This window comes from Lissotriton vulgaris, chromosome 1_1, assembly GCF_964263255.1.
Source record: "Lissotriton vulgaris chromosome 1_1, aLisVul1.2, whole genome shotgun sequence".
Lineage (NCBI taxonomy): Eukaryota > Metazoa > Chordata > Amphibia > Caudata > Salamandridae > Lissotriton > Lissotriton vulgaris.
The window spans coordinates 1,331,172,679-1,331,196,563 of NC_141685.1; the positions used below are offsets into that span (position 1 = coordinate 1,331,172,679).

General features: G+C 45.3%; 1 protein-coding gene across 1 annotated transcript in view; it reads left to right on the top strand.

Annotated features, from left to right (window-relative positions):
• The window catches only part of DIP2B (DIP2 acetate--CoA ligase B (putative)), a 792,630-nt gene that overhangs the window by 182,900 nt on the left and 585,845 nt on the right, over nt 1-23,885 (top strand). Inside the window, exon 2 of the mRNA XM_086966287.1 lies at nt 171-242. Coding sequence (XP_086822413.1) covers nt 171-242 — 72 coding nt within the window. The remainder of the gene's footprint in view (nt 1-170; nt 243-23,885) is intronic.

Below are 23,885 nucleotides of genomic sequence, written 5' to 3' on the forward strand. Positions count from 1 at the left end.
ACAAATGTTGAAATTTTAATAAATTAATAGTTGCATCATCACTATTAAACCTAGTTTGAGTTATGATGATGGGGGGATATTGTTTCTAAAAAAAAAAGATGGTTCAGTCTTCTGAAAGTTACAGTCCAGGTGTGAGTGAGTAAAGATTTTGTTTTTTTCTTTCTTTTTAGGTGATATCACGCAGAAGGGCTATGAAAAGAAGAGAGCTAAACTGTTGGCGCCGTACATTCCTCAGACGCAGGGTAGGTTTGTTGCTGTGGCGATCTTTATATGGATTCTGACAGTAATATTTACTTGGAAAATTAATTCAGTGTTGGCCACGTCTGTCATCAAACATAATCAATTTTTTGTTCAACATACTGTAAAAAGATAAGTATTTCTTGCATGTAAATTAGGATCAGGTGCCCTGTTCCCATTGTCAGTAATGGAAATGCTTTAGTAGACCAGATGAGCATGGATCAGTGATTAGCATATGTAAAGTTGATGTTGCTACAGTAGAGCACCTTGACCCTACCTTAATGTTTATAGTAATGTGCAGAAGGGCTGTTCTGAATTGTGACACACATTTTTTTAAAACTTCTGTCACATACCTGAGTTGCCTAGTTAATTTAACTGTTTGTTGTTTGTTTTCACCCACCTATTTAATGATAAAAAAGATTCAAAGCTATTGGACGACACATATAGACACCTCTTTCATGAAGTCTCTTGAAGTTTTTTGATTATAAGATGTATTAAATACACCGTATGTTGTCCTAATACCAACGATTCTCTTTTTGTATATACATACGGACCCAAGAGACTATCAGTCAGATTGATTGTGTTGGAATTTTATGCACAGTCCTCATTTGTATGGAAGGTAGGAGTGTTTTTATGGTGACTTTTATACAACACTATTTGTAATGTTATGTATTGTTTTGTAGTTGGGAGAATTGAATGTTCGATGCACCACACCATACAGTAGTACGCTTTCAGTAAAGAAAACAATGTGAATATAACTGGATGTACTCAATGAAAGAAGAATCTCTGAATTTTCGAGTTGTATCAATGATTAATTTATGTAATCATTAGATTTAGTATTGATTTTATCTTTTCCTGCTTCTCAGTCCCATTTTTTCAGTATTAGTAGACCAGATGAGCATGGATCAGTGATTAACATAAGCAAAGGTGTTGTTGCTACAGTAGAGCACCATGACCCTACTGTAATATGTGTAGTAATTTGCAAAAAGGGCTGTTCTGAATTGTGACAAACACATTTTTTAGGTCTCGGCTGGCGTAAGCTACGCACATGCGCAGTCTCGCTGGCGAGATTTAATGATTTAGAAGGTTTTCATTCAAGGGCTTCAAGCCCGCCCCTCTTTCCCATTGGCCGGCGTCACCGTTTATGATAAACGGTGGCCAGCCATTGGGAAAGAGCTCCCTTTGACAGGTTCTTTTCTCTTTTAGAGCCGTCCCACTTGGACGGCCTCGTCTGCCTTCCTTCTGGCTTAAAAGCTTTCTTATCTTTATGGGGTTTTGTGTTTCAAACACATGGCCCCATAAAGACCAGCTCCGCCGCGTGTTTGTTTTTGCATCCCGCTTTCACTTTAAAGTGAAAGCGAGATGTAAAAATAAACCAGGTCTGCCTGGCGAGCGCTTTCACTTTTTCCCAGTGATTTGCAAGTGCTTTGTAGGTAAGCGCAGGCAGCAGACACAAGGCTTCTATCCCAAAGTCCCTAGGGTGCCTGGCGGACAATTAACAACCTCCCTTTGCATCCCCCCTGCCCACAGCTTCCCCTCTTAATTCCGGTGACATAATTACAGTGATGGAAGGGCAGATGGGACCATACACTAATGGCATGTGTTTCCCTCTTTGAGAAAACAGACAGCACCTATTTATGACCCCTGGACGGGGGGGTGCGAGATTACAGGGGAGTGTTGGCTGCAATATATTGAGCATCTTTTAATAATGAACTCAAACGCTCTAGTAATGGTCGCTTGCTGTCCAGAATTTAGTCTAACTGTCCTGTATTTGTACGGGATTGGAAACCTGTTGGCTGTTTCCAGACTGCTTGGAACCAAATCAAAGCTAAGCTGATAAAGAGACTGTGGCACATGTTTGTAAAAAGTTGTCGAAGTGGGAAGGGGTGCCACTATGTACAGTGAAGAAGGTGCAGTGGCACCATAAATGCAACAGGACCATTTTGTCTCCACTATAACTGTTTTTTTCTGCCAAACCCAGGGATGTACATGCTTATGAAACTCTGTAACCGAAAGCTAGGGCCGATACCTCTTTGCCCGTGACCTGGTTTTTGAAAGAGGGTGGGGTATGGTGAAACCTCCTGCATTTGTAAATGCATGTTTATCTTTCGATTATACACAACTAAAGCTGGTTTGCTCACATTAGTAAACGAGCACGTAGTGAGCATTAGTTGGCCACATTTATGTATTTCTTTTATCAGACAAGACGACTATGGCCTTAATCAGTGATGTGCCTAAGACTCCTGGACACCTGCTGTACCTGTTCTGAATCGGTGAAGCTTCCACCTCAATTGCCATGTCAATCTTGTAGCTGTGCTGTTGCAGGAAAAACATGCTGTCTGTTGGCCATACTTTTACTTGTTATTTTTCAATGTTTTGAGCGTAACTACTGTTGACCGTATTGACTTTTTTGTGTTGCTCGGATGTTTGCATTACTGATGCCACACTGCACCTGTTTTCATTGGAGAAATTTTGCACTTTGCTAGGGCCCATTCAGGCATGGTCGTGTACACTGCTATTGATCGGGTCAGTGTGATACCTGTTCAGTGTTTGAGAATCTTCCCTTGCTTTCTGTGGTGTGCCTGTTATTTATAATTTTTTGGGGTAAACGTGCACCCGGTTGGCCTTGTTTTTGCTCTCCCCGTGTGCTCTGTCTTCTATATGATCAAGCTCGCACTGCTGCACTATGTGCTATTATTACTTTATGCTTGTGTGGAAAGCGTGCACTGCTGGTGAACATTCCATAGCTGTCCTGTGTGGTAAGTAATCTACACTGCAGCTTTAGAGCTGGTACACTTCTGTGTATGTTATAGAAGTTTGCACCATGGCCGCACATTCTATACCTGTTGTGTGTGGGGAAGTAACCCACGCTGCAGCTTTTGTGCTGATACATTTTTGTTTGTTATCAAAGCTTTCACTGCTGCTGCACATTCTTTATCTGTTGTGGGTGGGAAGTAATACACGAGACAGCTTTTGTGCTGATGCACTTCTGTGTACGTTATAGAAGCTTGAGCTGCTGCTTCACATTCTATACCTGTTGTGTGTGTGTGTGTGTGTGTGTGAAGTTATCCACTCTGCAGATTTTGAGCTGGTGGACTTCTGTGTATGTTGTCAAAGCTTGCACTGCTATTGCACAGTCTATACCTGCTGTGTATGAGAAGTAATCCACGCTACAAATGTTGTGCTGATACACTTCTGTGTATGTTATTGAAGCTTGTACCGCTATACTACAGTAGTGTATATTGAGGCTGCATCGGCTGTGTTTTATGCTGTATTGTGCGACTGTTTTAAGTTTATCTATTTTGTGTTTATTATGTGTTTGTATGTACGTGCTTTGCAGCTGATCTCTTGGCATAAAAGCAAAACGCACATTAAATAAACTTAACTACAAATAAATACACATTTTGAACGAGTTCTCCCGGTTTGTGTGAGTGTACACTGCCTGTGTTGTACCATCTTTCTTCTTTTCAGAGAATGCTACAAAGTCATTGCAATCTACTGTCCTGTGACTGATATTTGTGCTAGGGGAGCTTGCGCTGCTGCGACCTATGCAGGGTTGGTCCTTGCTTGGAATCTTGGGGCCCGGCAGTGACTTACAGCTTTTACTCTTCTGCTGTCAACTTGTTCTTGGGGATAAGAGTCTCGCAGGGGGTAGTACTGTTTGTGGAAACGCTTCAGGATGAGATTTCAAGTACTTGGGAGCAGCTCAAAGAAGCGCAATCATTTGCAATGCAATAGGTCTCGCATTAATTAAGTTTGAGCTATTGGCATTGCTAAATATTTCAACACCAATTGCAACAAAAGTCTATAAATTGTAGGCCAAAAAAATTTGAATTTATTTTCGTAGCAATGGTGGCATGCTGCGCTTTAGATGAATATGTTTAAAAGTAATGTGCGCCATACTGCGATTGCTACAATAGTTAATTGTAGATGCGTTCATAATTGATGTGTGCACTGATGGCTTGTGGTGTATGTGCCTGTAGAAATTATGCACTGATGGCGTGTGGGCCTGGTGGAAGTGTGCACTACTGGCTGGTGGTGTGTGTGCCTGGTGGAAGTGTGCACTGATGGCTGGTGGTGTGTGTGCCTGGAGAAAGCGTGCACTGATGGCTGGTGGTGTGTGTGTGTGTGCCTGGTGAAAGCGTGTACTGGCCTTTAGTGGTTTGTGCCTGGTGGAAGTGTGCACTGACGGCTGGTGGTGTTTGTGCCTGGTGACAGCTTGTACTGACCGCTGGTGGTGTTTGTGCCCTGTGAAAGCGTGCACTGACGACAGATTGTGTCTGTGCCTGGTGAAAGTGTGCACTGATGGTGTGGTTGTGTGTGGGTGGTTGTGTGTGGGTGGTTGTGTGTGGGTGGTTGTGTGTGTGTCGTTGTGTGTGTGTATGGTTGTGTGTGTGGTTGTTGCGTGTGTGGGTGGTTGGGTGTGGTTGTGGTTGTGTGCGTGTGGTTGTTGTGTGTGTGTGTGGGTGGTTGTGTGCGTGTCTGTGGGTGTGGTTGTGTGTGTGGTGCATGCCAGTGCACATTGCCGGTGCTTGAGGGTAAAAACTTTGCAGTAACTGATCAGCCCACTTTGTTCTTACCTACTTTAGCCAACTTTTTCCACTTAAAAATCAGGACATAAAGTTAGCCGCAAAAGTGGCGTATTTTATAGACAACATAAGCAGCAGACATTGTACCTATCAAGAACAGTGCTCTTTGGAGGAAGTAACATCACAATACTACGGTTTAAGCTCTGTTCAGTCCTTAGCAAAGGAAGGCGTTACTCCTCTGTAACTTAGACTTCCAATGTCTACAGGTTTTTTAATCTACTACTCTCCTTTGCCATTTTTTAAAGGGGGTCCCCAGTATAAGTTAAGTGACTAAAATTCAGACTAGCCAGATTTATAAAACATCAGAAGCACAATCCCTATCCAGCCCCACTTCATTCATTCCATTCACAACGTAAGAGTCACTGGAACTGCTTCCAACTTGTCATACAGCTCTCTTGGAGTTCGAATAACACATTGTAGGACAAGAAAGACAACTGAAAATGGCTCTGAAAAGCAAGAGTATACAGGGCTCATTTGACCAAACCACAAAGTGTGGGTCAATTGTTACAGGCAACAATAAGTTATTCGCCACACTGCTTAAGCAGGATAACTATATGCAAGTTCAGTAACAGCCTTTCCTGTGGGACCCTTCAGAGACACTGACAGAAAATGCTCTGTAGAGGTAATGTACCTGCATAGAGCTTCGTGACGATGGGTTGTGAAAGTATTCACAGACTTCCACGGGGGCTCTTGTAGCTCCGAACCATGCATTAATCAGACTAGGTATAAGAGTATTGCACTTTCTATAATGTGCTCTTAATCCTCTTATGGTTCTATGACCTTCACAGAACAGAAAAGCACAGTGCAGTACAGTCATTTGTTTAGTGTTTTGAAAACGTTGCCCTCCAGTAACTTAACTTACTGTAAGCTGGTAGCGATCTTTCTCATTGCCAACTTCTCCCCATACGAATATGAAAACCACAAACCATTTCAAACAAAGTTTTCTTCCTACTTCACAAAAAACAGGTTTGCAGAGCTGAACTGAAGGCCTAATGTTGACAGTTGGTAACATATTTTAGAATTAATGGCACTTTGCAAGCAGGAGGAGCAAAGTTATATCAGTTGAGACCATCTGGACATTTTTGTCCTAAGTGTGAACATGTCAACCCAGCAGATAAACTTTATCCAGCATTAACCCCTCTGCTGTCAGATGAGTTGTATAAAGTCAGGTCTACAGATTTATAGTATCTGGTGGAGAATAAAGAGTTTGACGGAGAGGAGAAGTGTTTGGATACCAGGAAAAATCAATACTAGTCATGTTAGCAGCTCGTCTTTTTGGGTGCAAAGTGAACACTTATTGTTCTGGGCCTTGCCAGCACTGCCCGTAGTAGGGAGTCTGTAACAAGCTAAGAGTCGCTTGCTGTTTGTTGTCGCAAACCTCACAAGCTTTTTCCAAGTAATTCTATTAAAGGCTTGAAGGTCAATTAGGGTTATGTCCATTCTGCTGCAGCACGATAATAATGAGCCACTCTGTTCTCGAACCATGTGCACCATACGTGCACTCTTGTACTCACAATATATGCAACAGCTAAGCCTCTACTGCCGATTTCAGGGCCCTGCATACAGACAAAGGCATCCAATGGGCGCAAACCTCCATAACCGGACCCGCCAGCGCGAATCTCGTTCCTGCACCTAACTGTTGTTGATCGGCAGTATTTCGTAACAGTGTCATATTTACAGCAAATTTAGAATGTTGCGCGGCTAGTCACAGTACACCGTTTAAAACAAGCTATTTCAGAATACAACACGCTAGCAATCTCTAGGATCAAATCAGGTTTATGTCATGCAGCCACTGCTCGCTGCTATAAGATCAGCTGATCCTAAAATAAGGGGGTTCAATGAATACTAGCTCTGCTCACTTATTGTCATGCACTGCTGGATTGCACGTGAAGATGTGGCCTAACTTCCAGAGTGTGGAACTGGGGAACCAGGGGATCTCAACATCCTGTGATCCTGGGCAAATAAGTCAAATATTTTCCGTGCCTTAAAAAAAAAATTAAAAGCTTACCTTGTTTAGTGTAACCAGGCGCTAAATAAAGCTGCATAAAAAATAATTTTTTTTTAAAAAGGAAGGGCACTGAGAACACGCGCTTGCTGAATTTGCAGATGTAGAATATCAGCACTTGTCAGCAGGGCTGCTGTACTTTTCATTTTGGAGTACTTGCACTTTTGACAAGCAAACAGGTACCCTGGCAGGAACATATACTTCCGTTTTTACATTTCAAGCACTGTTACTGCTCATGAGGCCATTAACACACAAAACAGTGAAACACACAAGGGGTGAGTTCACAATGAAGTCATCGACCCGTTGTGCAAAAAGGATCCCAAATGTGCTAATGTAGTTTGGACCCCTCTATCAACAGAGTCTCAATTATGTGTGCGGGTGTGGTCAAGGGGCAGGAAGGCGCCCGCAAAACCCTTCATGGCTGACACTATCAGCCCGAGTGAAACGCTGAACAGAGTTCTAGTGGTGGAACGGGACCTGCACTGTGATGAGGCTAGGCCCGTTTATAGGGAGGAAGCCGAGCTGGGAGAAGGGTGCAGGAAGGTGGAGGCAGAAGCAGCACGACGGATGGAGAACCAAGGACGGGGGACCGAGATCACAAGTTGCCGTTAAGAGAAGACAGACGGAGCAGCTTCGTCTGGCAAAAAACGTGAGAACACCAGGAAGTCTGAAGGGGCGGCGAGAGTAGGAGACACAACCCCCATCGAGACTGGAAGAGGTGCCAGAGGATGAGGCGTGCCGGGGAGCCAAAGCAATTAACAAAACAATAATTAAAACATTAGCGAAAAGAAATAAACCAGAATACAGGGGAAAGGTATAAAGAAACAAGCAGTGGCTGCAAAATAAAAAAAAACGGGAGTTGTGAGAGAGAGGAATTAACAAAACAATAACTAAAACATTAGTAAAAAGAAATAAACCGGGATACAGGTGAGAGGTATAAAGAAAGAAGCAGTGGCTGTGAATTGAAGTAATAAAAAATAAAAACAAGAGGACAAGTGGAGGTAGCGGGAAATCAATGAGGGATTTACAGAATGCCTGCAAAAGAAGCAACAATGAGCGAGGCTCAGGGAGAGAGAGGGGTGGCAGGGATGGGGACAGAGAGTGGGAGGAAACAGAGAGAGACAGGCAGAGATAGAAAATGGGAGGGATTGAGAGATGGAGAGAAAAGGAGAGCACAGGCAGAGAGAGACAGAAGAGGTAGGCCAAGGGAGTCTGCGAAAGAGAGAGGCAAAACAAGAAGGAATTAACAAGGGGGAGCGGCATGCATAAACCTGATCTAGGAAGAAGCCAAGGGGAGCTTTGAAGCTCTCGGAGAATGCAAGTCACGGCCTAGCGGCCGTGAAGTGTGAAGCAGTGGGTGGGGAAGCACAGGAGCAAATGGTAAGGGGAGGAGAAATGCTGCTGGCAGGAGGAAGGCTCAGGCAAGCTCGTGCACGAGAGCACATGCACTCCTGGAAATCCTCTTTGGGAGAGTTCACTTTAATGTGTAACTTTTTGGTTTCCCCGCAATAGGTCTCTCTGCGAGACCTAATAAAGGTGCTACTGACATCACCATGCATTCTTTATCTGCGCAGCACCAACATGTACTTTTCACACTCTGGTGCAGCCTCTGTTCGTTGTCAAGTGACACTTGGGAAGACGTGTATGTGTCTGCGCTTTGTTGAAAGGACTCCTGGCCCTCGTTCATTCATGCCTACTGACTGCGCAAAATTACTTACAAATGTTTCGTTCTGACTTTGAATTTTCACTTATTTTACTAATTGTCCCTCCGCACCCGAAGGGTATCAAAATCGCAGGTGGGTGCACAGAAGAACTTCCGTGCAGAGGGAACTCGCTCCTCTCGTAGCTCGTAACTTGCAAACGTTGTACTAAATACGAGGCGCATGCACAGCAGCTTCACCCCCTTGGCGTGTTTATTGTGAATTAGCGTGTACTGTACGCATACACAACACGTGGCTTCAGAGGGATATCTGCAGCAAGACTCTCTACTGCACACTACTCTCTACTACTCTCTCTACTACTCTCTTCTATTCTCTACTACTCTCTACTACACTCTTCACTACATGCTCTACTACGCTCTCTACTACTCACTCTCTGCTACTCACTCTACTACTCGCTCTCCTACTCTACTACTCACTACTATGCTCTACTCACTAGTACTCTCTACTACTACTCACTCTACTACTCACTCTACTACTACTACTCACTCTACTCCTCTCTCTACTACTCTCTCTTCTCACTCTCCACTACTCTACTACCCACTACTGCTGTCTCTACTACTCTTTGCTGCACTCTCTGCTACACTCTCTACTACGCTCTCGTCTACTACTCTCTCTACTACTCTACTACTCACTCTCTACTACCTACCTCTGTACACCTCTCTCTCTGCCCCTCTACACCTCTACCCGCACACACATGCACATATATATGTATATATATGCATATGCATTTATATATATATATGTATGTATATATATATATATATATATATATATATATATATATATTCATACATATATAAACATATATACATCTGCATATCTATATAAATACAAAGATAAATGCATGCATACATATACATATATGCATACATATGCATGTTATGTACATGAAAGTTTGAAAAACACTAATAAAACCAAAGCTAAAAAGCCACCTAATTACAAACAGAATTGCTTTAACTTTTACAAAGCCGAGACCTGTTGCATTTTTAATGCTTGTTTCTTACTTCTGTCACATACCTGAGTCGCCTTTTTTACTTATGTCACATACCTGAGTCGCCTAGTTAATTTAACTGTTTGTTGTTTTTTTTCACCCACCTATTCAATGATATTGTTTGATAAAAAAAATGTGAGTCTATTGGACAACACATATAGGCATAATTGTTTTCCCATTATATTATAATTTACGTGTTCTGCTGAGGGGCTACTGTTCTTTTATAATTGTAGCCATAGAGCATGGCATCCTCCCCTACATCACCCCCCTTGTCTAGGCTACTTTCCACTCTACAGGTACGTGGGAAAGACTGATAGTAAAGTACCATACTAACTCAAGGTCTTATCAGTTCGTACTCAGTCTTCAACACGGTAAATACTAGCCCATTACATTACCAAAACGTCTGTCCAGTATCCCACAGCTGTGTGCCACCCAGATATACTTGCCCCCGCAGTATCAAGGTGAAAAGGTCTGTCTCGGTGCGCCAAGCTCCTGTGTGACCCAGCAGGTGTCTTTCTGCTCTGTGGCCAGGGGTTGTCTGGTTCCCATGTACACTAACCTTTAGATGGATTAGTAATGCTTAGTGATGCTTGTTGGAATGAGCAGCTTAATTTGCAGCAGTGGATGGTATTTTTGGGACTTGAGAGCAGTTGATTTTTATGTGCGGATGGGGTTATTGAGAATTTTAGTTTTGGTAACACAAAGAAAGTCTGTGAAAAGAGGGCTATTTCTTAGCTAAGGGCCTTGAGATTTTGCCTCCTTGTTTCCCTGGCACATTTTATTTGGGGTGCAAAGCAAGCCATCTCGGAGTATTTGTGTCTTCCTTGAGCACTCTGTCACAAATATTACCCGATTGGTTGATTATATTCTGCGGAGGTAGGGTTATCGCAGTACAAAAGCTGTGGTTGTTCACCAAAGGCACATTAAACGCTTATTAACTGATGGCAACCATTTATCACGTTATACCATGGCTCTCCTAAGTGTAGTTGTTGTGACGTCATAGTGAACCACTTGCAGTTCAGATCAGTGGGGCATCTGATGAAAGATCTGCGCATCTCGTTGAAGTGTGCCACTGAGCACTTCCCTTCAGCTCCCTTGTTTACATGACTTGCACCGCAGAGAATGCTGCTTGACATTGACTTCATCAGATACCAGACACTGAAAAGGTTTGAGAGGCAGCCGGCATCGTTTAAGAGGTGCACGCCAGCTTATCCATGCAGATAACATCTCTACTGGTGCATTAAGACTGATTATTGCACAGTCGATGAGAGCATTGGGGAGATCTGCCTGTGCGGATAACTAGTTTCAACAGCCCAAGAAGAATGAAACATTTCCTTCCTATCGTGAGAGTTTAATTTCTATTAAAGACATTGTGTCCCCCCAAAAATTCCATTTATCTTTCTTCTTTATAATTCTCGGCAGTTGTCATTAACAACAATGTATCTAATTGGGACTACACATCCCATGCCTTCTTAAAGTAAAACAACAATCCACCAATGAACTTCCAGCCGTCCATATTGAAATTCCTCGAGAAAACCACTTTCAACATTCTTTGTTTCGCATCTCCATGGCTTCTTGATTTATTTACAACTCTGTCAGTATCATAATTTCAATTTATGAGGCAAGTTTATCGACACTTCGAGCATAGCGCCGTATTTTAATCTAAGAAAATATACTTCTCAATGAAATAACAGCGTCCTTATTTTTTGGGCGGGGTGCATGCTTAACAGCAGATTCATTTGGGGGTAATCCTTGTCTCTGCCACCTTACAGTAGCTGGAAATTTTTCATTCTGTCTCTGGAACCGGAAGTTTGATTATTCAGGTTGTAAGCTTACTTAGTGCTAATGAAGCCACCTTCCTCACAGATTTAAAATAAAAATAATGTAAGTCATTTTTGAGGACCGATCAGCTTCATTCAGAATGTCTTCTAAACACACCCCAAAGAAAATACAATGCTTTAGAAGCCAAAGGCCCCCATCATTGAATGGGCCCTAAAACTGTAACTATCTACACCTGTCTTGTTCATGATCCAGTGTACCCATCTACTTATCGTAAGCGAGAAAACCGGCTTAAAGGGTGTTTAATGGCAGTCCTAAATTGATACACACGTGGAGGTCTTACTACTTCCATCTTTCCTTGTATTCTCAGAAAGCTCATCACTCAAAGTTAAGAATTGTCTGGTAAAGCTGAATAATTAACCATCCTGGGACAGTACTTAGTACTCTTCCCCGACATCTAAAATCAGTTTTCAGGAAATAATGCACAACATTTCCAGCTTACCTGATATCTCCCTCCTGGGAGAAACGGGTTATCTTGCCAGGATTCCAGAAGACGTTAAGCCAGATAAACAGGTGTGCCTGGGCTTGGGAGGAACTGAACATCGAATCCCTTGGAGTAGTTTACAGACCATGGCGCATTCTCCCACTGTATTTACGTTGCACAATAAATGACAATCTGAGATTGCCGATCTGCATGCATTGATGCTCCCTACACCCAGCATCAGGAACCCTAGTTCTCTCCCTGCCCACTGCTATCTTGCCACACTCCTTTGCGCTTTCAACCCCCGGCACTGCTCGCCGCACTGCGGGCGCACACACACATGGAGGGAGCGTTCACACATGCATCATGCAAGTTTTCATGGGCTCTCCTTCACCCTCCACTCAGCACTCCGAACCGATAGCACCCAGCACTCCACCTGCTCACACTAACCAGTAATCCACTCAACACAGACCAACCGCTTCCCACGCAACATGCCACACTCGCATGCATGTTAGTGAATACCAGCTTGCTCAACAAAAATACCACAGGAGATATGGGATATACTGAATGACCACACTCCATATCTGCTCTTCCTCAGAGAAACATGGCTAAACTCAGCCTCTGCCCCAGACACTGCTAAGAGCCATCCCCGCCAGCTGCAAGATCACCAGGAAAGACCATCAGCACAATCCTCGAGGCAGAGTCGCCATCATACTTAAAGATACCAGCTGCACCACCTACATGGTCATGCTCACCAGCTACTTGGAATACCTCACATTCAAGAAATGCATCACAGCCAACTTCTCCATTGGCGTAACTCTCGTATACAGACAACCAGGTCCCCAAACCAAATTCACAAGCAACATCACATACGTCGCACCCATCACCAACGCCAGTATCTTCATCCTCCTTGATGACCTTTACTTTCACCTAGAAGTCTGCCTCGACATAAACTCTACAGTCCTAGAAATCTGAGCCTCACCCAGCATGTTAGTGAAACCACCCACACTACCATACATCTAATGGCCCTGATTTTCTCATTGATCAGCGACATCACAGTTGACAAGCTAGCAACTATGACTTGGACAGACCAGGCCCTCGTCAGTTCAGCATTCCCATCCTGCACCACCACAGACCTACCACCACTGGACATGCCCGCTGCTGATGTAGAAGCATCAAAGGGGACTGGGCTTCTCAGCACTCTAGCCCGAGCTCACTAGTAACATACCGGAAGTCATCAACTTCAGTAGCTGGTTTACTGCATGTGCCAATGCCCTGGCCCCCCTCATGCACAACTTGATAAGCTGGTACGTAGTGGAACTCAGGTGACAAAACAGCTCTGCAAGTAACTGAAGTTCAAATGGAGAACAAGTAAAGATGCCACAGACATCTTCAAATCCGCCCTCAGACACTACCACCAGCAGATATTGCACATCAAGCAAACAGCGGTACAAAAGGGGGTGGTGATGGACGGAGCATCTGAACCAATCAAACACTCACACCCAGTCAACAGATCTGGGTTTAATCCATCACCGTTCTTTAGCCCACTCTGCCACCCCAGTTCAGACATGGCCATATGCAAATCAGTCTGACCCTGTGCCTCATGGGAACAGTCCATCCCCACCCCCTTTTGTATCGCTTTGTTCGCCACAAGTTAACAGGGTATGCTCAGACGTGAGGCCCTTGTTCACTTTGCCACTGGATTCAAGCAAGCCTGGCTGAAGACTGCTGTAATGCCAGAAACCGGTCCTAGGATACTTGTTTCCGGTCCAAGGAGGGCATGGCTTGGCAGTTCGGGCTGGACTGTTAACATGAGGCACAGGGTCAGACTGATTTGCGTATGGCCATGTCTGAACTGGGGTGGCAGAGTGGGCTAAAGAACGGTGATGGATTAAACCCAGATCTGTTGACTGGGTGTGAGTGTTTGATTGGTTCAGATGCTCCGTCCATCAGCACCCCCTTTTGTACCACATCAAGCACACAGCTCTTCGTAGACCACATCAACACCAGCACAAATGAAATATTCACTATAATCAAAGATTTCACTGATTGGTAGCATAATCATCCCATCACAAGACCTTTGAAACAAGCTTTCGGAATTCTTCTGTAAATAAACCACCTCCATTGACTGCAACATTTTAATTTGTTTGTATTTCAGTTTATTTATTGTTTTATTTATCTTCATTATGTTACACAATAAACAAACATCTGGCACATAGAAAGCCATCCTGCATTGCACAACCCCCCATTGTTTACACAATCTTTGCAATTCTAGGCACATCAAGATACACATCCTCAAGAACATGGCAGTGAATCCCCCCGCGCATCTCATATCTCTGCCCCCACTGATATATCACCATTAGTATTAAGTTCTTCCTGAAGTCTGTGTGGGTTTGCAGACCCACCTTGGTCATCGTCCAGCTCCAGTCCATAGTATCTGAGCCAGGGACGGCAGATCTTGAAGAACTTTTTGAGGCATCCCCTCATTTTATATGTTACACGTTCCGCCCCATGTACATATCCATTCCCGCTCTCCATTCTGTGAAAGTAGGGAGTTCTGGAGCACCCCATCTCTTAGCTATATCCCTCTTAGCTACTGCCAAACCTAAGTTAGGTAAGACCAGGCTCTTCCTGGGCAAATCTATATCGAACAGTGTGCCTAACAGCACATATTTAGTATCTTTCGGGAGTTGGTACTCCAGTATTCTGCTTAACTCTCCCAGTATCTTGGCCCAGTATCTTTGTATATGTGCACAGTCCCACAGTGTGTGTACAAATGTGCCAGTCTCTGTCCTACATCGTAGACCGGTCGGAGAGACAGCTCGCCCCATTTTACAGAGACGGGCTCTTGTTACATATGTTCAATGAAGAATTTTGAATTGAATGAGTCGTAATCTCAATTTAATGGCTACCTCCCTTGGATACATCAGTGCCACCTCCCATCTATATATTCCAGGGTACCCAAAGAGGTCTCCCATGTCTTTCTCAAAGCTACCACATTATCTGGGATGTTATTAATAAGTGTGTTGTAGGTCCAGGATATCGCCTTTTCTGATATCTTTTCCTGCAGGATCCTGCCCTCCAGCGGCACAAATTCAGGTATTCTCTCAATGTCTATCTTTTCTGCATTCCAAGCATGTTGCAATTGCATGTATTTATATATCTGCTGATCGTCTAGTTGGAATTCCTGCTGCAGGGTCTCAAAGGAAATCTGCAAGCCTTTTTTTTATGATATCCCCCACAGTTGAAATGCCAATCCTATCCCAATCTTTGAAACCCTTCATTTTTCCAAGTTCTGGGAGATGCATGCCTTCCCACAGTGGGGTCTGCCTTGTTATTTTCCTGGTCCATCCCATTTGCCTCTCTGTCACCTTCCACCCCTCCAGTGCCCTCTGGGTGGCCGGCAGCAGACTTCTGACTCCCCTTCCACCATATATATATTGTAAATCGGAGTGCGCCTCAAATTCTCCCTTCTCCAGTGGGTTTGTCGGATGTGTCCTTGGTAGGTGTCCCCACTCATTAAGACTAATGTGTGCGGCACGATAATACGCTCTTAAATCCGAGAGTGCTATGCCCCCATTGTATGGAGTGCGCTGCAAAGTACGAAGCGCGATGCGTGGTTGTCCCCCGTCCCACAAGACTGTGTGGATCCCGTTATCTAGGGCTCCGTAGACATCCTCAAGAATTTTGTACTGAGTATTCTGTAGGATATATATAAAAGCTTGGGGAGCATGGCCATCTTGAACATTGCTGCTCTGCCCGGCAATATTAGGGGGAACCATCTCCATCTTTCTACATCTGCACAGAAGTCTGCCACCACTCTACGAATATTGCGTGTGAGACATTGTGTGGCATCTGTGGATATCTACATCCCTAAATACTTAAAGCCTTCCGTAGACAGTTGAAATTTGCTGGGAAGGTCATATGTCTCATAGGGCCTGCCCACCTGATATAGGACTGATTTGTTCCAGTTGGTCTTATAGCTTGCATGTTCTCCATATTTTCCTAATTTCCGGAAAAGGGTGGCTATCGTAGATGAAGGGTCAATGTTGTATAGAAGAACATCATCTGCGTATAGTGATATACGTTCTTCAATCCCATGTGCTGTAAATCCCTGTATCGCCAGGTTTTATCGTATGAGGCATGCCAGGGGTTCCAGAGTCAATTCAAAAAGCATCAGCGATAATGGGCATCCTTGTCTAGTCCCCCTTTCTATTTCAAACTCCGCAGACATCGTCCCATTAACCCGCACCCTAGTCATTGGTGCCCTATAAAGTAACTTGACCCTTGAAATGAATTTAGGGCCAAACACCGTCTTCTGCAATGTCTGCCACATGAAAGGCCAGTGGACTGCATCAAATGCTTTCTCTGCGTCCAATGACAGCAGCAAGTGTGCCTCTGACCTGTCTCGGATCTCACTTATCAAATTTGCTAATCGGCATAAGTTAAACCTCAACCCCCTACCTGGCATGAATCCCGATTGATATACGTGTATGAGAAAGGTAATCACTGCAGCCAACCTAGTTGCCAAAATGGATGCCAAAATTTTCACCTCCACATTTAGGAGAGAGATTGGTCGGTAAGCACCACAGTCTGTAGCTGTGTCCTAGGTTTATGAATTAAGACTACCGTCGCCTTTCACAAATCTGGGGGCAGGGTACCTTTTCTCGGGCCGCATGGAACATCTCAAGAAGGTGTGGGCCCAGGAGTGCAGAATTAGCCTTAAAAATTCAGCAGACAGCCCATTGGGTCCCGGGGTCTTCCCTGACCGTTGTTTATAAATGGCCCCTGTGACCTCTTCTAACGTTAGCTCCCCTTCTAAATCCCCCATTGTTATGGGGACACGGCTGGTAGGACTACTCCCTCAAGGTATTCTTGGATCTGAGCCTCTCCGATCTGCCTGGCTTTGTAAAGGGTGGCGTAGTATCCCGCAAAGGCGTTAGGTATGTCCCCTGCGGCAGTGAGGTTCTGCCCCTTCCACGGGATGGTGTGAATCCATCTGGCATCAGTCTACTTTTTGCCCAACCATGCTAACAGCCTTCCCACCCTATCTCCTGTTTCCTAAAGGCGATAACTGGAAGCAAGATATATTAACTTCGCTTCCTAGCGTGCCAGCGCTTGGTATTCTGCCTGCGTTACACCTATCTGGCGAATACTGGATTGGGCGGGTTCTTCCCCCATCTCACGTTCCAATTGCCGAAGTGTATTTGCAAATTCTCCATATCTTGCCTTTCTTTCTTGTTTTTATGTGCGATCGCGTTTTGTGCCCTATCCCTTAGCACCGGTTTGAATGCTTCCCATAAAACCGCTGCTGAAGATACTGATCCTTTATTTTCTGAAAAATACAGCTCTGATTCGACCCTCAATTCCTTTGCTATTTCCTGGTGTCTGAGCTCCCAGGCGTTTAGTCTCCACCCATCGTGTTCACTGCGGGCTCTTTGGCCCACCATTAACCACAAAGATGAGTGTTCCGAAATCCTCTCGCTAAATAATCTATCTCTGTCACCGTAGATATTTCACCCGCGAGAGCAAAAAGGTAATCCAGTCTAGAAAACACTCGGTGGACCCCCGAAAAATAGGAAAATGCCCGGCATAATGGGTGGTGTCTACACCAATATCCTGCAGGCCCAGGGTATGACATTGACTGCAACATTGACCCTCAACTGGACCCAGTCATCAACACAACTAAATATTTCATCAAACCCAAAGAATGAACTCCTATTTCGTGACCAACGCTACCACAAAGACTGTCTGATACTTGCCTCAACCACGCCTTCACCGTAGGACTCCTACCAATCAACAAAGAACTGAAACCCACCTTTATCACCTCCATTTATTCCCTCACATTCCCAGACACCTGGAAAGTGCCACAAACACACCTCTGCTCAATAATACATCCAATGACCAAGCCACGCTCTCCAACTACAGAACCATCTCCCTCTTACCATACCTGACCAGCGTCCTATAGCAGCTAATCAACAGATTCCTTACCGACCACCTCAGCAACCACCAGCTCCTTGATGCCAGTCAGTCTAGATTCAGGCCACCCACAGTACAGAAACAGCACTCATCGCCGCCATAGACATTTGCATGATCGTTGAAAGAGGAGACCTGCATCTCTCATTCTCCTGGCCCCTCTGCAGAGTTTGACAGGGTCTCACACCCCATCCTGTGCAAGATTTGAATCGAAGGACCCACTCTCTGCTGGATCTGCTTCTTCTAAACTGATAGAACACAAGTTGCTCCTCGAAAGGTCACAAACTCATCTGGGGAGTGCCCTAAAGTTCAATGTTCAGCCTCACCCTCTTAAACGCATACATGAGCTCTTTAGCTAACGTCATCAGTGCACACATCAACATACTCTCCTACGCCAACGACAAACAACTCCTACTTTTCCCTCTAAGACATGTCCCCACCACAAAAAAACAAATTAATCACCTGCATGACAGAAGTGCCTAACTGGATGAAAGCCAGCCTTCTCAAGTTCAACACTGACAAGACAGAAGTAGTGATCCTTGGCAAGAACATCTTGCTATAGATCTTCAACTAGTGGCCGGTCGAACTCACTCACACCCAGCACCCACGCCAGAAACCTTGAAATCACATCTTGGAAAGCCAACTGGACATGACAACATAAGTCAACAGCAACAATGCATCCTGCTTCCACATCCTGAAGATGCTGAGGAATATAGTTAAATGGCTCCCAAGCTGCACCAGAAAAACAGTCACTCAAGCCCTGATTACAGCAAGTTGGACTACAGGAACACCCACTTCGCAGGGCTCACCAAGCAACTCACCAGAAGACTACAATCCATCCAAAACTCTATAGCCAGTGTCCTCTCAACCTCTCACACATAACATACAACATCTCAGGGAGCTCCTCTGGCTCCCTGATGCACAAACAGGCTAATTTCAAACTCATCAGACACACATTCAAGACACTACCAAACACACAGCACTAAAACATTTCCAAGGAAATGTGTAGGCTGAAGAAGTTTGGAAATTTAGGCAGCATATCGTGCATCCACAAACACCAGACTCATTTCAGCGGAAACTATTTTGTTCACAGGGGGCAGTAACTTCCCATAGATGAATGTAAAAAGCCCACTCATAGGCTAAATATAGATAATGGGCTAACATGCAAGCTGCCTTGTCATTGAAAAACCCAATATCGCGGCCATTTTATAATGGGTAAAGCAATGCAAAGGAATCAATGTTGCAAATTAATAATCTGACCCAACTGGAATATGTTACACAACATAAACACCAAATACATTAATTATTTCAAAATACATACAGCAATACTGATTTGCACACTAGTATATACCGTGAGGAAGACAAACCAGTGTATTCACCAATTGTAATATAGAATAATATCTGCCATGTTTGATTGAAAATAAACAAATTTTTCATCAAATGTTGAATATAGCAGGATGGTATTAGTGCGGAAAATAAATCTTGAATAAGGGGCAAGAGGGATGGTAACAATCTCTATCCCAATTGGGCAATTATAGATACAGAATCAGAAAAAATCAAAACCTTTTACTCATATACAAATTATACAGACAGAAACTGGTCCTCTGTAGCTTGTTTCCGGTCCAGGGAAGGCATGGCTTGGCAGTTCGGGCTGGACTGTTCCCATGAGGCACAGGGTCAGACTGATTTGCATATGGCCATGTCTGAACTGGGGTGGCAGAGTGGGCTAAAGAACGGTGATGTATTAAACCCAGAACTTTTGACTGGGGGTGAGTGCTTGTATTGTCAACGCTCCGTTCATCATTTCCTTTGGTTTTTCTTTTTCTTAACTTTAGCATACCTTCAGCCTCTCATATTGGCATACACTGCAGGAGACATGTGCAAAAAGAAAACCACGCTAATTATAAGCTTTATAACATCATTGTCCATTGTAGTGATGTTACGAAAGAGACAGGAGATCAACCTTACAAATACCAAGAGAAAAATACAACATTTAAATGGTCAAATCCAACAAAAACAGTTGGAAGAGTATGGGAAACCACTCAAATACTTCTGACCAAAAATGTGCAAACAATTCTTCATCAATATTGCGTTCCCTTGCGACTGTGGTGTCTAATTCCAAAATGTACCTGGACTCTAAACATCTGAGTGACCGTGTTCTGTTACCCCTCTTTTTGTCACTGGTATTCTATCAATAGCAAAAACCTTCAGTAGACTACTGACACCACCATAGATTTGCATGAAGTGTGTTGCTACCGGGGTAATGTTTGTCATTATGACCAATAGCTCTAAGGTGCTCCAACACAAATTTCTTAACTGGTTGGATAGTGCTGCCTACGTACCACTATTCACAAGGGCACACCAAGACCTAAATAACAAAAGCTGATGTACAGATAAGAGATTTGTCAATATTTCCACATTCTTAAAGGGTGAGAGATATTTGATGGTGTTTAGAGCTGTACTTGCAAGTCTTACATTTCTTGCATGGATGAAAACCACATCTGTCTGTCTTTTAAAGGTTTCTTTTCCTATATGTCAATCTGGGTAAAACATCAATTGCCCCCTCTAAACTATTGTCACTCATAAGTATCTCCCAGTGTTTGCCCAGATTGTGTCTCACATCTCTAGCTTCCTGATCTTATGTTGTAATAAACCTGTTTTTGGCTGTGGTGGTAGGTCTAGAGAGAAGTAAGTCTTCACTGTGAGTTTCTTGAACCCTGCAAAGTGCGTAATTCAAAATTGAAGTAGGTAACCCTATCCTCTGAGCCTTCTCATCATGATATTGCCTTCCTTCGTAAACGCTCTGCATACTGCAATTACCCATATGGAATGCTGTTAATCAATGATTTGGGAAGTCTGCTATGGGCATGAAGTAAGGTGTTCCCTGCAGTGGCTTTCCTTTACAATTTGGTTATCAACTTCTTGTCAATCACTTGTGCCTTAATGTAAAGAAATTCAATCTTCATTTTGCTCATGAGGCTGGTGAATTTAAGGTTAAAATGTATCATTAAGGGTAGTTACAACTTGAACTGCTTCATGGAGTTACCCATCAAAATTACAATTGTTATTACAGGTGTGTTAAATTCTTCCAGGACATTGACCACCTGTTCCTCCCACCAGCCCATCAACCGATTAGTAAAGCTGGGGGCATTAGAGATGCCCATCACAGTGCCCTGGATCTGTCTGAAAAATTTGTCATCAAAGACAAAAAAGTTATTAGTGAGGCAAATCCAAATCATCTTGATAATCGTTTCAGAATGAAAGAGAAATTAAAGTGATCTATCTTTCAGAAAATATCTACATGCAGCAACTCTGTCTTCATGCCCTATGTTAGTATACCGACTTCCTACATCAGGAGTCAGCAGGAGGTAATCATCTTACCAGAAAATGTTGTCAATATGTGCCAGAAAATTCCTATTGTCCTCTATGTAAGAAGGCAGTGCGCTGACAAAGGACAAAATCACTACACAACGTAGGCCTCACCTACCTGAACAGTTAAATCTCCTTCCACCAGCAACTCGGATACTTTGGCTCCACAGAACTCCTACTTGCATACCTCCTACGAATGCACAGAACCAGTTCAGGAGGATGTGCATGCTCATACATCACTCCTAAAATGGTTTCTTGGCGCTAAAGACGGACGTACCAAAGGAGACAGGGAAGCAGACTACTCAGTAAAAGCTTACAGGAAGAACCAGGTCTTCAGCGCTCTGCGGAAATCCATATAGGAAGCAGAGATCCTAATGGTAAGGGGTAAAGAATTCCAGAAGGACGGGGCCAGAAAAGAGAAGCTCATGCCGCCATGTTTCTTTCTTCTGCAACGGGGGATGCACAAGAGATGTTTGGAAGAGGACCGAAGGTCACGGGTGGGAATGTAAGGCTTGAGTTTAGCGGCTGTGAAGGCAGGAGCAGTGCCGGCTAAAGCTTTCACTATCAAACAGCCGAGTTTAAAGAAAGAACGTTCAAAGAGAGGTAACCAATGTAGTGCTTTTAAAAGTGGGGTGACATGGTGGTGTTTAGGGAGTTTATAAACTAACCTAGCAGCCTGGTTCTAAACCTCACGAAGTGGATCAGCAACTGCGCGGACGAACTCGCCCCACTGAGGACCCCGCCTAGCAGACCCGGCAGCAAAAAGGCCCCATGGTTCACCGACGAACTCAAGAGCTCCAAGAAGAACTGCCGAGCCCTCGAGAAAGTCTGGAGAAGGGAACCGACACCAGACAACAGGACCTCCTTCAAACTTGCCACCCGGAAACACCACCAGCTGATCCGCGCCGCCAAGAAAACAGCATTCAAGGACCGGTTGGACAACAACGCACACAACTGCAAGGAACTCTTCAACATCGTGAAAGAGCTTTCCAACCCCAGCGCAGGAAACAACGACATCACCCCATCGCAAGACCTCTGCAACTCCCTCGCTTCATACTTCCACAACAAGATCGCGGACATACACAACAGCTTCAACAACCAACCAACGCACACCATGACCGAACAACCACCCCCCACCACCACCCTCCACGCCTGGACCCCGATCAGCACCGAAGACACCATCCGCACGATGAACTCCATCCACTCCGGATCACCGACCGACCCCTGCCCTCACCACGTCTTCAACAAGGCCGACGCTGTCATCGCACCCCACCTGCGAGACATCATCAACACATCCTTCGACACCACCATCTTCCCTGAGAGCTGGAAACACGCCGAACTCAGCGCTCTACTCAAGAAACCAACAGCGGACCCCACCGACCTCAAGAATTACCGCCCCATCTCGCTCCTCCCGTTCCCAGCCAAAGTCATCGAGAAGACCGTCAACAAGCAGATGGCCGCCTTCCTGGAGACGAACGGATCCCTCGACCCCTCACAGTCCGGCTTCCGAGCCAACCACAGCACCGAGACCGCCCTCATCGCCGCCACCGATGACATCCGAGCCCTGATGGACAATGGAGAAACAGCGGCCCTCATCCTCCTAGACCTCTCCGCGGCATTCGACACGGTCTGCCACCGCACCCTAGTACGGCGCCTCAGCAACATCGGAATCCAGGACAAGGCGCTGGAATGGATCATCTCCTTCCTCGACGGAAGAACACAGAGAGTCCGCCTACCACCGTACAAGTCAGAGGCCTCCGAAGTCATCTGCGGCGTCCCCCAAGGATCATCTCTGAGCCCCACCCTCTTCAACGTCTACATGAGGCCCCTCGCGGCCATCGTACGCAAACACAACCTCAGCATAATCTCCTACGCCGACGATACCCAGCTGATCCTCTCCCTGACCAACGACCCCGCCGCCGCCAGAGCCAACCTGCACGAAGGGATGAAAGAGGTAGCCGAGTGGATGACGACCAGCCGCCTGAAACTGAACTCGGACAAGACGGAGGTCCTCATCCTGGGCTCCTCACCCTCCGCCTGGGACGACTCCTGGTGGCCTCCCGCCCTGGGCACCGCACCCAAACCGACAGACCATGCACGCAACCTGGGCTTCATCCTGGACTCCTCCCTCTCCATGACCAGGCAAGTCAACAACGTCTCCTCGGCGTGCTTCAACATCCTACGCATGCTACGGAAGATCTTCTGGTGGATCCCCACCGAGACCAGGAAGACCGTCACCCTGGCCCTCGTCACCAGCCGACTGGACTACGGCAACGCCCTCTACGCCGGGACCACCGCCAAGCTCCAGAAGAGACTCCAGCGGATCCAGAACGCCTCAGCCAGACTCATCCTCGACATCCCACGAACCAGCCACATCTCCGGACATCTGAGAGACCTTCACTGGCTCCCCGTCAACAAAAAAATCACCTTCCGCCTCCTCACCCACGCACACAAAGCCCTACACGACCAAGGCCCGAGCTACCTCAACAGCCGAGTCAACTTCTACGCTCCCAAACGCCACCTCCGATCAGCCAACCACGCCCTCGCCGCCGTCCCCCGCATCCGAAGAGCGACTACAGGAGGAAGGTCCTTCTCCTACCTGGCCGCCAAGACCTGGAACTCCCTCCCGACCGACCTGCGCCTGACCCAAGACCACCTCTCCTTCAGGAAGAAGCTGAAGACCTGGCTGTTCGAGCAGTAGCGGCACCCCCCCCCCCCCCAGCGCCTTGAGACCCTA